The 16,523-nt window shown below is 38.9% G+C and overlaps 1 protein-coding gene across 1 annotated transcript in view; it reads left to right on the top strand.

Moving 5' to 3' along the window:
• DPYD (dihydropyrimidine dehydrogenase) overlaps positions 1-16,523 on the top strand; it is a 587,465-nt gene that overhangs the window by 148,138 nt on the left and 422,804 nt on the right. The window contains exons 5-6 of the mRNA XM_036272711.1: positions 4,712-4,873; positions 14,334-14,530. Coding sequence (XP_036128604.1) covers positions 4,712-4,873; positions 14,334-14,530 — 359 coding nt within the window. The remainder of the gene's footprint in view (positions 1-4,711; positions 4,874-14,333; positions 14,531-16,523) is intronic.

Raw genomic sequence — 16,523 nt, 5'->3', positions numbered from 1 at the left:
ATGTCAGGGAGCATGTAGCTGATGTTTCAAAAAAGTTGCCACGGTGCTTTTTATTTACGAAGTATTCAGTAATCCTTACTAATTTTAAATTTTTTATAGCCTCCTACACATTTATTTTGGTGTAAAAATGAGCCTTGGAGTCATGGGAGTGGTGAGAAGCACTGAACAGTTTTGTCAGTGATGTGCTGTCGTTGCTGTTGGACAGCGATCGCAAGTTCTGAGCCATACGTGTAGCTGTGTATGCTTTATTTCTTGCACTTTTAAAAAACATGTATCTTTCTTCATTTGTCATAATCTTATGTGCAGTCTTGAAACTTAATTTGGGGCTCATACAACAACAATGTTCTTGTGGAAAGACCCTTAGGTATTTAAATAGATTATTTCTTCCTATGCTCTTCCCCCCGAATATCCTGAAAACTGATGTGCAGTTGGCATTCCTGTCCATGCTAGTGTTTTGTATTACAAGAACACTTTCCATTATACGAAGGGTTTTTTGAGTCAGTGAATCAGTCAGTAAGTATTTGTTAATCAATCATGTCAAAAGTTCCTGAGGTGTCAAGTGAGAAGAGGAAAGAATTCTGACGATAACTTTGAGATTTTTTCCAGGATTGATTAACTGTTTAGTTGTGGGTGCTGAGTGAGGGGCTTAATATATTTAAGCTGGAAATAAGGATGTTTGCTTAGGAATAGGCCAAATAATTTTAAGTTAGTAATTGTTTATCATGACTATTATAAAGTAAAATTATTCAAAACCAGAAAATAAGACTGAATAAATAAGTTTGTATCATTTACTGTTATCATACTATTTTTTAAAAAAATCTTCACCTGAGGATATTTTTCCATTTATCTCAGATAGAGTGGGAGAGAGGGAGTGGGGGGGGGGGGAGAGAGAAAGAGAAAGAAATATTGACATGAGAGAGACACATTGGCCAGGGACGAACTGTAACCGAGGTATGTGCCCTAGACTGGAATTTAACCTGTGGCTCTTTGGTCTGCAGGCTGACACTCTAACTGCTGAGCCAAACCAGCCAGGGCTATCATTACTATTTTAAAAAATAAATAAATACAGATGATACCTAAGTGTTATTTAATTTTTCTAAGAAAAATAACCAGTGGTTGACTGCTATTTAATAGTAATTAAAAGTTCAGACTGTGATTTTTACATCTTAATTTATAAATGTGGATACAGTAGAGATGCAATTTAGTTTTGTTCAATAGGAAGATAACTCTGTAACTAATTTTGGAAATATTTGTGAAGAATTGGTATGAACTGTTATTTAAATATTCCATAGAATTCACCATTTAGGGCATGTCAGCTTCAAATGCACTTTGAATCAGTTACTATTGCAATGATTATTTAGTAATGAGTCAGTTCAAGTCTTGACACATGCTTCTTCCATGTGTGTAAGAGAGTTTTATGTTAGCTTTGGAAAATTATACTTTAACAGCTTAGTACCTTATTATTGGTGCCTATTAGTGACATTAATGAAGATATAACAAAGAGAATGGAAAATATGACCAAATTTGGATAATAAATAGATCTTAATCTCTTAAATTAAGAAAAAAAGACTTTTACCTTGTAGTAACTTTCTATGGTACTGATTAGGGGTGTGGGGGACTGGAAGAGATTAGCCAGAGAACATGGATGAATATATGCGTAGCCATAGACACAGCACTGTGGTGAAGGGAGGGCAGGGGCTGGGTGCAGGGGGCCAAGGGGGTGGAATGGGGGACATCGGTAATACTGTCAACAACAACAACGAAAAGGAACTCTATAAGCAAAAATCACCTAATAAAGTATAAAGCATAGTCTAAGGAGCTAGCTGCATGTTCTCTTATTTATATCAAAAAGAGGTGTGTGTGTGTGTTGGACATCAAGATATGTATTATAGCTGACTAATACTATAACTATGTAGTATTATTTTATAACTTTAGAATATAGCTAAATACAGTATATTTTATGATCTACTGAGTAAGTAAGTGCATGCTTTAGTTTTGGCATGTGCCTTGGTCCTGTGGAGGTCAGAAGTAGGGCTGTGGACTTCAGCTCTGCCAGTCATAGGCTGTGCGATCCTTTGACAAATTATCTAACCTTTCTACTTGGGTCACCTTGTTTATAAGTTTAATTTCATAACACATTCCTCCTATGTATTCAGAAATATGTATTGAAGAACCATTCTTATGTGTCAGACATGACTGTTGGTTGCTAAGGAGACACTTGAATATGACAAATGCAGTTAAATAATCATGAAAGTTGTTAAAACTATGCATTAACATCTATTTTTAAATGTGCTATTCTGCTTTATAATGTCAGTTTGATTCTTTTAGATTATAATATTCTGGTTATGTTTTTAATTATTTCATCTATTTTGTTTGCCTGAATTTTCATAAAGATTATTTTAAAGTATTTTTTCTGTTAACTTCAATTTCTGGATCACCTGTGGGTCATTCTCATTTACTTATTTTTTCTCTGATTAGGAGGCATGCCTAACATTTTTGATTGAGTGCTGGACATCTTACCTATGATCATTGGTAATAAAGAATGAGTAAAGCCCTGGCCGGTTTGGCTCAGTTGTTAGAGCGTCAGCCTGTGGTCCAGAGAGACCTGGGTTCGGTTCCCACTAAGGGCGCGTACCTCGGTTGCAGTTTGTCCCCGGCCCTGGTCGGTTGTGCGGGTGGCAACCACTCGATGTGTCCCTTTCACATCGATGTTTCTCTCTCTCTCTCTCTCTCTTTCCCCCTCCCACTCTATCTGAACAAAAAATGGAAAAATGTCCTCGGGTGAGGATAAAAAAAAAAAAAGAAGAAGTAAAGAAAGGCATGGCAAGTGCTGGGAATGTACCAGAGTCAATAAATAGAAAAGGCTATTGTTGTTTATCATCATGAATGTTCTACAGTCTCTAATCATTTGTATTTATCATTGAGGTTATTTATGGAAGCAAAGTGTGTGTTTTCAAAGACCTTCACAACTGTTTTAAACAAAACCAAATATAAAATAAATGCATTTTCTTCATATTGTTAAGTACATTCTACCATCTCTTGTTACATGTAGTTTTAGAGCAGTTTTTTTTTTTTTTTTTTTTTTTAATCCTCACCGGAGGACATTTTTTCATTTTTTGTTCAGGTAGAGTGGGAGGGAGAGAGAGGAACAGAGAGAGAGAGAGAGAAACATCGATGTGAAAGGGACACATCGAGTGGCTGCCACCCGCACAACCGACCAGGGCCGGAGACAAACTGCAACCGAGGTACATGCCCTTAGCGGGAACCGAACCCGGGTCTCTCAGGACCGCAGGCTGACGCTCTAACCGCTGAGCCAAACCGGCCAGGGCTAGAGCAGTTTTATATTTACAGAAAAATTATAAAGATAGTACAGAGAATTCTCCTATACACCTGGATACAGTTTTTCCTTTTATTAACATTGACATTACAGCTGATTTGCTACAATTAATGAAACCATTATTTATACATTATTATTAAATAAGTCTATACTTTCTTCAGATTTTCTTAGTTTTTACACAATTCCCTTTTTCTGATATAGGATTCTGTCCAGAATAACATACTACATTTAGTTCTCTTATCTCCTTAGAGTTCTCTTAAGTGATATAGTTTATCAAAGTATCCTTATTTTTGATGTATTTGACAGTTTTGAGAGTTACTGGTCAGATCTAAATCTTACTTTAAAAAAAATCCTCATCTGATGGTATGTTTTAATTAATTTTTAGAAAGAGAGGACAGAAGAGGGAGAAAGAGAGAAGCATTGATGTGAGAGCGAAACATCCATCGGTTGCCTCCTGTATGTGCCCTGACCAGGGATCCCTGCAACCTACATATATGTCCTGGTTAGGAATCAAGCCTGAGACCCTTGGGTGCATGGGGCGATGCTCCAAGCAACTGAGCCACCCTAGCCAGGGCTAAATCTTAATTTTGATTAGAGGAAGAAATAGTCCTGAAATATTCAACTTATTATTCATTCTTTATTTAGTAAATAACTATATAATTGTACAATTTCTGGACAAGTTTGGTTCCATAACCTCTGGATAAAAAGAGATGGATTCTGAGCATTTCTGTAACCGTCAGATGCATGGAAGGGAGTGGTAAGAGTTGAACCTGGCAAGGTCTGGTCCAGGAGCACCTCTGTGATAAGTGTTGTCTGTGTCTTTGGTTACTAGTATGTTACCGAAGGATGACAGTCAGCACAGAGTTCATAATGCAGAGTGTCTCTGGACAAGTCAGATGAAATGAAGATAAGAGGGCCCTGACTGCTTCCAGCGTAGTTAAATGGAGGATAACCTAAGTGGAACCATTTTTTTGTTTTTGTTTTTTGCTTGTTTGTTTTTTAAGTTAAGATTTAGGTTTTAAGCTTGTTCTAGCAATTTAGCTCATGTACTTCTCTTAAAAATGAAAAGAATTAATGGAAAGATATAGTTAGATGCCTTGTGAAGAAAACTATTACAGAGCATTTATATTTTAAATTTCAATTTTGCAAAATTGATTAATTGTTCATTTATTCATATGTCATATATTGAATACTCCTAGATGCTAGACACTCTGCTAGACACTCGCTTGATGATTCCTGATGGTAAACAGTATGGTAATTTTGCATCTTTTATGTAATGATCTTCAAACCAATTACCTAACAGAAAAAATTAGGTCATAGTTTGAGTGTTTAAGGTACGTCGTTACATAATAAAATTTTATTTTATTTTGGCAGAACTATTATGGAGCTGCGAAGGTGATTTTTTCAGACAACCCCCTAGGTCTGACCTGTGGGATGGTGTGTCCAACCTCCGATCTCTGCGTGGGCGGGTGCAATCTCTGTGCCACTGAAGAGGGACCGATTAATATCGGTGGACTGCAACAGTTTGCTGCTGAGGTGAGATGATTGCCATGTGTTTCCCCTTATAGCATAGAAATGTCAAAGTAACTTCGATCCTCAGTGCTTTGTTGATATCCAGCATGCTTAGTGTGATAGCACAACTAGACTGTATGTGTTTTGTGTCATAAACAGTATTTTTATTCTACAACTTGACTATAAATAAGTGAAAATGTATAAAACCATATGTCAAACTAATTGCAATCCCAGAAGGTTATTAAAATACTTTGACTGAAAGTTGCATATATTAGAGGATCTGAAAATAGAATGTATTCATTAACTTTACACTGGAGGGTTTCGAGTGGACCCATCATGTAGTCCATCTTGCTTAACTGATTCTTCTCCCTGAAACTCTTTCATCTTTACAGCTTGAAATAACACGTCAGTATTATTTTGTAATGTTTTGTGAGTAATAGAGGTTAGAGAATTTTCAAATACCTCAAAACTGAATAATATTCATTAACATTAGATTTTGTAAACTGATAGATTTGAAGTAGGTATGTTATTTGGATACAAACACATAATTGAATAAAAATAAAAGCATTTTTCACTATATATCTTGTAAGTCTGGGCCATGGCTTTCTCTCTTATGAATCCTTTGTAAATGACTTTGATTCTCTGGTATATCTTCTGCTCTCTGGGGTCTCTTCTTTGGAGTCGGCTACCAGGTCAGTTCCCATGTATCATTTAAATGATCAGCTTATACAGAGATTGCAGTAAGATTTTGTAATCCTTGGGGTCCAGTTCTCTAAAAGGCCAAATTAAATGCCTGTCCACACTAGAGTTTTAGTTAATGACTTCCCTATCTGGTTTTGTCAACTAAACACAACCTGTTCTCTCCTTTCAGGACACTTCCCATGACATCCCCCAAGCTTAAGTCTCGTGCTGCTTTTGGTAATAAATCAGGGTTATTCCCCTCCTGCCTTCTGACAGGTTAATTCTAAGGACGGGCTCCTGGGAATGAGAAAATAGAAACAATTTGAGGTTGTGAGTTGTTGCAATAAATTCTAGGATTTAATTTCTTTTCTTACCAAATTCAAAATTGTATTAGGCTTACCTGACCAGTGCAAGGTATGATCTTTACAACCTAAGAAAATCCTTCATTGATGGAGAAGATTCACTTGAATTCTCCCACTTTTTCCTTTGGGGACCCATCGTTTCTTCATTAAACCAGGACAAGCTTGCAAGGGTGTAGTAAGTGAAAGTTCACACGATATGTATATGAACTAGCACTGCATTTCCAAACAAAATGGATTAAAATAATATTGTTAGGTTTTAGTGACCTGGATGGGGGAACAGAGAGAGAGACAGCATTTCTCTGAGAACTCGCACTGGGTGTTATTGAAATTCCCACTACCCCTTTCCAAAGCAAAGTCTATTTACGTAAGACATAGCATAGATTAGGATGGCATTAAGTGCATGGCATTTAGAATAGGAATATCTTTTCTGATTTCATCCAGTTATACTTTGTGTGACTGTGGCTTTAGAGATATCTATTAAATCATATATAAAAATCTCCCAGGAAAACTATGTAGAACAGCTTTCCATTTATTCTTTTAAGTTCACTGCTTAGGGCAAGTTATTCCAGAAAGTTCTGTCTTCTCTCAGTCAAGGGGTGGTACTCTGAAATTTACCCAGCTGTCAAAGTTGTGAAGACAAGCAAAACACACACAAGAATATGCTAATTTACTGCCAGTGAAAACGAAAACTATAATGTACAAAATACGGTATCGTTCTTTCAAACTGCTGAACTAATGCTAGAAGTACTTAAGTCAGAACAGAATATGATGCAAATAATTTTCTGTTTGGTGGTTTGATAAAACAGTGATTGATTTTTGACCTTTAAAGAAACAAAAATCTATTTTTCAACCAAATTAAGTAAAGGTTATGGAAGCAGACTAAAATAGTATGATATTTTTCGCAATTGTTTTTCCTGTAAGTTAGAAGTGATTTTTTTAAAACACCAACTCCGTAGTCTGCTGTTTTCGGTGAAATCCATACCTTACACTTTTCCATTTGAACTGGGATGTGGTTTGGAGGGACTGTGGGAGAAAGAAAGAAGTCACACAAAGGAGAGCCTTCAGGAGAATCGGGAGGCCAGCTGCGTTTTGTCCCTGATGGTCATTATTGTTCAGTTCTTGGCTGGCTCGACATCTGCGGCGACCTGGCTGCAGACACCTTTGTGTGCCCGTCAGACCAACAGGCTGCGGTGACTCCCACCCTCTGGGAAGCAGTGTCCCTGGTTCAAGTAGGTGTAACAGTATTGCTTCAGTAAGATAACTGGGCAATAATACTATTAATAATTTGGTTTGGATTTTCTCATCAATCTCAGGAGGGTTTTAAAATTTCTCTTCACAAATGTAACCCTTGAATTTTTAGTTTTAAAATGTGTTTGAGTGTTTCATTCAATTTTAAAGAAATCGTGTGTTTATCACGTGTAACACCACTGGACTCGCGCTGCCTCTCCGATGTAACTGACGTGCTCTGCGAAGGGAGCGTGGCGTCGAACAGGCCTTCCACGCGCTTCAAAGGTTGGGAAATAACTAGAAGTAGACAGTTAGCTGTATGTCAAATCAGTTTTCTTCTGGTGATGTTAAAGAATTATGGAGGCAATATAGAAAAATTAAAAATAAAATTCCAAGGCTCTAACATTTGACTTGAAGTGTTAAAATTATTGAGGGCCAGAGGATTGATATTAAAATTGCTGTCTCAATTATGAACTTTTAGGAATACATTAGGTTACGAAATTTATATCTAAAAGTAGAATTTGTGTTTTGCAATAAAACACTTTATGAGATTATTTATTTTAATACTTATTAAATACACTGTGTGGCATAGACTTCTTGACATTGTACTTTTAGTTTTGTTTTTATATTTTTAGTTAAGTATGGAACTGACACATGAAATTGCAGATTAAATCACTTCTTGTCCCAACATTGTACACTATTTATATACCATCATTTACTATTTTCATTTATTTCTACATTTTACTTAATTTCTATATTTTACTTAATGAACATAGTACACATTAATTCTATCAGTACTTATAATACAATAAAAATATTCTATTGTAATTTAGACAGCCAGGTGTTATGAGACTATAAGGAACATTTTACAGTTATTTAAATCATACCAACATTTATGTTTTGCTTCCATGCTACAAAAATCAGTTTGAAGAGCTGTGAATGAAGAAGGAACATGTTTACTCAAGTTATTCTGTGATGAATGTAATAGAATACGATTTCTACTGTATCTTTTTGGAACATGAAGGTCACTAAAAGCTTTCAACTTTTGCCTCGTACAAGCATATTTAAGGAGATTATAGAAACATGTCTACTAATAAATAATTACATATCTTCTCTCAAATACTGTATTTATGTGATATATTCCATCTATCATAGAAAGTGGAGACAAAAATGTATGTGGTCCTTATATTAAAATCAATGATCAAAAAATTGTACATACACTGAAATGTGAGATTGGCTATACTCCAATTGGTATGCTTGTTGCGATGATTGCTATATAAGTAAAATAATCAAACTCATAGACACTTTGGAGAGGACATTGTTAATCATTAACCCAGTGCAGCAGGTGCAAACCAGACCTACCCCAGGCAGATGGGCTGGTGTGAGCACCCCGTGTAATAAGCTTCCACTAGGTAAGGATTCAATTTATCAAACAAACATTGATTGAGCATCGATTAGAACTAAGTGTTGTAGGCTGCTTATAAACTACAGGTCCTGAGACACATTGTAGTTTCTCAGGAAATAAAAGCCAACTACTAAAATTTTGTAGCAAAGGTAATTAGACATATGTGCTTACATCAGCCCCTTGGACTGATAATCCCATCTTCATTAATTTTTGTCACTTGGTTTTGGAGGTGATTAGACCTTCGTACAAAGAAAAGGATCAGGCAGGGGGAAACGCAGTTGTAGTACTCTCCACTGGAAAAGGACTTCCATGCCTTTTAGTGTAATCTCACTTTACAATTTGGGTGATCAGCCTTTGTGACATGTCAGCTCGCTGATGTTTTTTCCATTTTGGACATGAGGAAACCCAGGATCAAAGTGACTAAAAAAATCATAGTTAACATTAAACAAACTCCTGTTGCCCTGGAGGATGGTAGGTACTTAAAACTGGATCATCCTCAAAATAACCGTGCAGGTAAATACTGCCATCTCTATGTTATGTATATGTTACAAGAGCCTCCAAGAAGTTTGTTAACTTCCAAAAGCTTATGTGGAATAGGGCAGATCTGGAATACAGAGCTAATGCTCTGCTTTCATGGTGTCACAGACCCCCACTGGCCCGGGAATGTCACGAGTCACTGATAAAACTCAGTGTGAACCCAGGTGTCCTGGCTGCAGGCACACAGTAGTCCAGCTGGAGGCTCAGCCATAGGTCCTGGGCCACCATACTTTCAGCCCCGAGAGGTCACTGCTCAGCTTCTATGAGCGAGGACACAGCTGCTTTGACAGAGGTTGTGGAAGATGAACACAGAGGGGCTTAGTCGTGTCCTTGGTTCATGCACATGCACAAAACCAAGACGGTTTTCAAAGTTCTTCCTTCGGGCCTTCAGAGGGTTGCCATGCACCCAGGTTGCAGGCTTTGTGGGCCTGAGATGGTGAGCTCTGTGCTTCTTCTATGAAATACCTCACAAGGCACTCCTGCGGAATGTAAATACAGGGCCTGGGAAGGGCCCGTGTGCTGAGGGACTCTGAAGCTGAAGCTATACATAGCTAAGCTTTTATTGTACTTTGGAAAGCCTGAGCCTGATTCTGTGGTAGCTGGTCTAGAAGCAAATTCAGGAGTGAGTCTAGCATATTTGTGATCCAGTTGCACAAACTGATTGAGCAGATCTATCAGTTCATGCACCTGATCAGAAACTCAGATGTGTGGCCATGATAATGGACAATAACCAGTATTTAGCACTCGTGCCTTTTACAGGTCGCTTATAAATAGGGCACGGGCTCCGGGATACATAGGGCACGGGCGACGGGAGACATAGGGCACGGGCTCCGGGATACATTGGGCACGGGCTACAGGATACATAGGGCACGGGCTCCGGGAGACATAGGGCACGGGCGACGGGAGACATAGGGCACGGGCTCCGGGAGACATAGGGCACGGGCGACGGGAGACATAGGGCACGGGCTCCGGGATACATTGGGCACGGGCTCCGGGATACACTGGGCACGGGCTCCGGGATACACAGGGCACGGGCTCCGGGATACACTGGGCACGGGCTCCGGGATACATAGGGCACGGGCTCCGGGATACATAGGGCACGGGCTCCGGGATACATTGGGCACGGGCTCCGGGAGACATAGGGCACGGGCTCCGGGAGACATAGGGCACGGGCGACGGGAGACATAGGGCACGGGCGACGGGAGACATTGGGCACGGGCTCCGGAATACACTGGGCACGGGCTCCGGGATACACTGGGCACGGGCTCCGGGATACATTGGGCACGGGCTCCGGGATACATTGGGCACGGGCTCCGGGATACATAGGGCACGGGCTCCGGGATACATTGGGCACGGGCTCCGGGAGACATAGGGCACGGGCGACGGGAGACATAGGGCACGGGCGACGGGAGACATAGGGCACGGGCGACGGGAGACATTGGGCACGGGCTCCGGAATACACTGGGCACGGGCTCCGGGATACACTGGGCACGGGCTCCGGGATACATTGGGCACGGGCTCCGGGATACACTGGGCACGGGCTCCGGGATACATAGGGCACGGGCTCCGGGATACATAGGGCATGGGCTCCGGGATACATAGGGCACGGGCTCTGGGCTCTGGGATACATAGGGCACGGGCGATGGGATACATAGGGCACGGGCTCCGGGAGACATAGGGCACGGGCTCCGGGAGACATAGGGCATGGGCGACGGGAGACATAGGACATGGGCTATAGGATAGCTGTTAGAATAATGACACCTCACACTTGCCAAATGGCCCTAAGCTGCCTCATCTCTAAATACAATCTCTCTGTACCAGGTTTTCAAAACAGTATTAGCAGTAGTTTGTGAATACTGTTCATACAGAAAAAGAGGAATTATTTCTGGGAAAAAGGAGATGTACATGAAAGATATACATTACGCAGTAATAAAATCAATAGTGTGTACCCTGGTGAAATGTTGCTCTCGGGGATCTAAATGCAAGTAATATCTGTTAAGGCATGATTTGTGCCTATCCTTTTCATCTAATGTGATGATTAATAGAAAGGAATGATGTCTTGATAGATTTCACTAAATATCTGACATTTTTCTCTAGAAATCTTTAGAAATCTATTAAAAATACTCAGTGCTGGCACAATGATGGATAATAAAATCGTGGGACCAAATGAATTGCTAGAACATTTCCATCACAATATTTTTGTTTGTTTTATAACTATATATTTGTACCTCGAGTTTTAAAAAAAAGTTTTGGGGATTTGGGGTAATAACTTTGAAATTGGCCAAAATCGCATGGTGGCTAGGATTATTTCCTGTTGAGTTTATTTTTCCCCTGAATTTGTTTGTGTAAGTCCAAATATATATACACACACACTTTCTCTTGTGAGCACCTTGCAGTTTTGAATAATGGACTTTCAGTGATTTGAGTCTGAGCAAGTTAAAAATGTGTGCACTTTTATAAGTATGTTTTATGAATAGTAGTATAAAGCAATAATGCTGTGTCAGTGTGAATCGCATGCAAGAGGCACGATGCTGTGAGTTAAGATTTAAACCCCTCATTTTGCTCCCAAGTATAATGATAAAAGAAATATAACAAGCACACAATAAAAATTAATAGCTGAAGTAAAAAGGAATATAGAAACCTTTGGGGGCCAGAAATGGTATAGAAATACTCAGCAGAAAAGAGAGGACTTGGGCCTCTCTCTGCTGGGCTCTCTGCATAGCAACCAGGGGCTGTGGGGAGGCTGACCCTGTGGGATAATGAAGACCAGGAGCATTAGGCACAGGAGTCAACTGGACCATGCTCCTCCTGCCTGAGAGGAGCTTCTCAGGTCACAGAAGAGCATGGTGGGAAACCCGAGGTGACTGCAGTGTTTCTCAGACACATCATTACCAATGGGTTGTTTGTAAATTCGATTTAATTTACTAAGTGTAACAACCAGCTTTGTTGTTAATAGACTGGCTATTATAAGTGTATCAGATGGCTTAGGAAAGATAAAGGCATGTAATACCTTTTTTTAAGTTATACATCTCCTATTGAAATAATATATGTATATAATAATTTCTTGCTGAAAATCACTATAAAAATTTGAGAGCAACAGTGTTTAAGAATTCAGGCTGTGGAGTCCAATAGCATTGAGATAAAACCTTACTATGTGAACTGGAAATGGAAATAATAACTGTTTCTTTAAATCGGGACAGAGACTGAGTGAGATCATCGAGGCAGACAGCAGAAAGCCAGGCACACAGTGTGTGCTCGGTGCGTAGTGGCCTTGTTCTCATTAGGGGAGAGTACGTATTGGGTATACTTCCCAGCATTTCTTTTACTGATGCCAGCACGTTTTTTTCTGCAAATGTCTTTATTTCAACTTTACATATGAAGGATACGTTCTTTCTGAATGGACTTCTAGGTGGAAGGTATTTTCTTTCATTGCTCAAAACAATAGCATTTTGTTGTCTTCTCACTTGCATCCATCCTCTGGAGAGGATGCTCCGGACTTTTTGTTGCTCACTGACAGCAGTGTGTCTTTATTAGTAGGCTGTTTTCAATGCTTCAGTTTTCTTTGGTTTACAGCAGTTTTACTGTGATGTGAATGAATTTCTGTATTTTGACCTTGTTTTGGTTTTAAAACTTCTTGAATTTGTGCCTTGATGTCTTTCATTAATTTGGAAAAATCCTTGGTCTGTTTCTCTTCAAATATTGCTTTTGCTTATTCTCTCTCTCCTGTCCGTTTGCGATGGCAGCTATGCACACCTCAGATCTGTTTAGGTTGTCCTTGTGTCTCATGTTCCTTCCTGTATTTCTCTCACCACTTGCTGTGCGTGCTTGGCCTGGATAGATTTCACGGCCCGTCTTCAGCTCAGTACTTCTCGTTTGCTTACCTGTCTAATCTGTTGCTAAATACATTTATTTAGATTTTAGCTTCAACTTTGCACTTATTTTCTTCTAAAATTTTGTTTTTATTTTTTAACAAATTTCAGTTTCCTGGGAAAATTCACATTCTTATGTATTTTTTGATCATAGGTATTATAGTTTTTCTAAAGTCTGTGTTTGATAACTATACTTATTATACTCTATATGCATCTCATTCTATTTTCATAATTCTTGGACGATTTCAGTTTTTAGTTGTTAGCAAACCTAGGATTTTTGATCAAAAACCAGTAAGGGCTACTCACCTTCATTCAAAATGACTGAACTGACTCTGGCTGGGTGCCTTGTCTACCTCTGGTTTTCCCACTGGTAGAGTGTAGCCCTCGACAAGTCCCAGCAGGGTGCTTAGTAAATAACTAAGCTTCACCTTTTGCTACTCCTGTGTTTCCTTTTTATTTGTTTCCTCTGGACCATCAGCATGCAGAAAGCTCCCCTCTGCTTTACAGAAATTTTCTATTTAAATTTTTAGCCTTTTGTCCTACGCAATTTAAGAATTAAGCTCACTTTTCTGTACTTTCTTCTGCTTCCAGTTTCTGGCTTCTTACATTCCTAAAACCATGAGTACTTAGAGTCCAAGGTTGCCTAAATCTTCTTGCTGTGTCCTCTGAGCTGTGTTCCCTACATGTCTCTTAGCCTTTCTCCATGTGCTAGTACGTGGCTGATTTCCTTGGGGTAGAAGTAACTCTGGGACTGTCTCTGCTGTTCTCTCTCCGGGGTCTTGGCCACGCTAGTCTGGCTTACTCCGGGAGCTCTCTTCATGCTTCAGACAGATTTCTGAAAGGCCATCCTTTGAAAGCTGGTCTGTCATAATGAGAAGCACATGTTACCAAATGATTTACTGAATGTGTACTGGGTGCCACGTTAGTGCTGACTACTGGCAGTATGATGGTAACATGTTTTTTTCAAAACACACCTAAAACATAGAGTTTATTAAGTTATATGTACGTGTACCTTTATACATGCATCCTCTGACTCGAGGAATGAGCACCTGCTGGCTGACATGGAAGCATGGCACAGATATGTTGGTAGGTGGTTACACCGTGGGCAGACGAAGTCTGCTCACAGAAGCTCAGAGGAAGCGCCTTAACTCAGCCTGGAGGTGGGTGTGAGGCTGTGAGCCAGGAATGCACCCCATCGGAGGGCTGACCCTGGAAAAGAACTGCAAAGATTGAGAAGGAGCTGGTCAGTGTAACTCGTCACCTACTTGACCCAATACAACGTCTAAGAAAATGTACTGCTTATTTCTGTTAAAAACACAAATGCATTTGAAACATTAAACAAGTGTTTGAGGATATAAAACTTCCCTTAAAAACTGTCACCATGGCCACTGGTTTCTCCACAGGTGTTCAAAGCCATGAGCATACCACAGATCAGGGACCCGTGTCTGCCGCCCCCCGGAGACATGCCCCCAGCCTACTCGGCCAGGATTGCTCTTCTCGGGGCCGGGCCTGCCAGCATAAGTTGTGCTTCCTTTTTGGCTCGATTGGGCTACTCCGACATCACTATATTTGAAAAACAAGAATACGTTGGGGGTTTAAGGTAAGACCTACCTTTGTTTCCTGTTTAAGGTATCAAAAATCATGGGGTAAACCTGTTACAAATATTGCTGGTTCATAATCATATAGGAACTACAGATGGTGTTTTAAATGTTCTTTTTCCAAATGATCAGATTTTAATTATGTTATTCAGTTTGAACTTTCAGTTGGCTTTGAACAATATTTATTTTTAAATTCTGTCTCATTCTGTGAATTTAAGAGAAATCTCATCAAAATATTTTATGGCTAGAAGAACCAATCATATGAACACTTATTTCATCCCTGTGAATCTTTCCTCATTGGAGATGATGGAAATGATGGGACGTGGAGATGGGGAAGCCTGATTCATGGAATACCGGGTGATTCACTTTGCCATGTAACAGACATAGTGCCCTGCTCACAGAGTTTCAGTTTAGTCTCTTAAGTTTTGCATTTGAATAGGTTAGGTTCTTCTAAAAATGTTTCATTTTTTTTTTTTTTATCCTCACCCGAGGACATTTTTCCATTTTTTGTACAGACAGAGTGGGAGGGAGAGAGAGGGAGAGAGAAGAAGAGAGAGAGAGGGAAACATCGATGTGAAAGGGACACATTGAGTGGCTGCCACCTGCACGACCAACCAGGGCCAGGGACAAACTGCAACCGAGGTACATGCCCTTAGCGGGAACCGAACCCGGGTCTCTCCGGACCGCAGGCGGACGCTCTAACCGCTGAGCCAAACTGGCCAGGGCTAAAAATGTTTCATTTTAATATACATTCATGCAGTTTATCTCATAAATACCATAAATTTTAAAAAAATAGTGTTTGATAGTAACCAGTATGATTGTTATGTACCAAGATTCAGTCCCATGGTCTTTTATTTCCATGAAGAATAATAGATCGAAATAGAAAATGTCCACTTTTTATCAGTGACTTTCAGATATTCAAGCCAAGCCTAGAAACTGGATGGAGTTTACTTTGTGTAAAATACATGGGATCTATCATGAGCATAGACTACATCTGTGATCATAAAGAAATAAAATGTGTTATGAGTGGGCAGTAAGTGCTACCTACAGCATTTGGTGTAAGATGATAAAGTATTTGGGTATAAGTTAATAATACTACTCAACTTATTGTTGTTTTTTTAAGTGTCTTATGTTGCATCAGAAAATCATGGGTTATATAATAAAGCCATTTTGCATACCTGTTGCTATACTTAGCATCTAAATTTTGATGGCTATTGAAATGTTTTTATTAACACATTTTTCAAATTTAATAATCACAAAGAATACATTTAATCAAGTTATGGCTAAAATTTGTGTTTGCTTTTAATGTTTTATGATATCAAAAAATGTATGTCAATAAATGTATAAATTTCAATATTGATCAAATAATATGCTAAAACAAGGGTAAAACTATTTTTTAATAGTTTTTAAACTATTAGTATAAAACTATTTGACTGAATTGTCAAGCAAAAATATTACATAATAGGAGGACCCATAAAAGTTGGTATGAAGCAGAAACTGAAGAAAAAATAACCTGATTGTTAATAAATAATTATTTTTCTATATTGACACTTCACCACCATGAGCCTAAAGGGATTATATATATTTTATACATTTATTTATCCTGGAAAGTAAAATACCCAATGTATTATTTTGCTGGAATTCATTAGACTATCTTTTATAATGGCATTTTACTGTGGCTTTATTAATTAGGAGCAACATAACGTATTAGCAAGATATGTATAAGCATTGCATTTTTTCAATTATACACATCAATGACTATATGAGCTAATTTAAAAAATATGAATGTAATTGTTGCATTCCCTAGTAGACTAGGAAAAATCTTTTTGCCCCTAATTACATTTGCACAAGAAGCCTGTTTGTGAATTATTCTGTGTTGACAACTTTGGTAGATTATTATGGTTGTCAACTACTCTCTTTTAAATCAATGCAGGGTAGACATTTCTAAATCATACAAATTGGCACTAAACTTGTATTTTCATATATTTGCTGAAT

Source organism: Molossus molossus, unplaced genomic scaffold (genome assembly GCF_014108415.1).
Source record: "Molossus molossus isolate mMolMol1 unplaced genomic scaffold, mMolMol1.p scaffold_m16_p_20, whole genome shotgun sequence".
NCBI classification, from domain to species: domain Eukaryota; kingdom Metazoa; phylum Chordata; class Mammalia; order Chiroptera; family Molossidae; genus Molossus; species Molossus molossus.
This window is presented reverse-complemented; position numbering and strand designations above follow the sequence as displayed.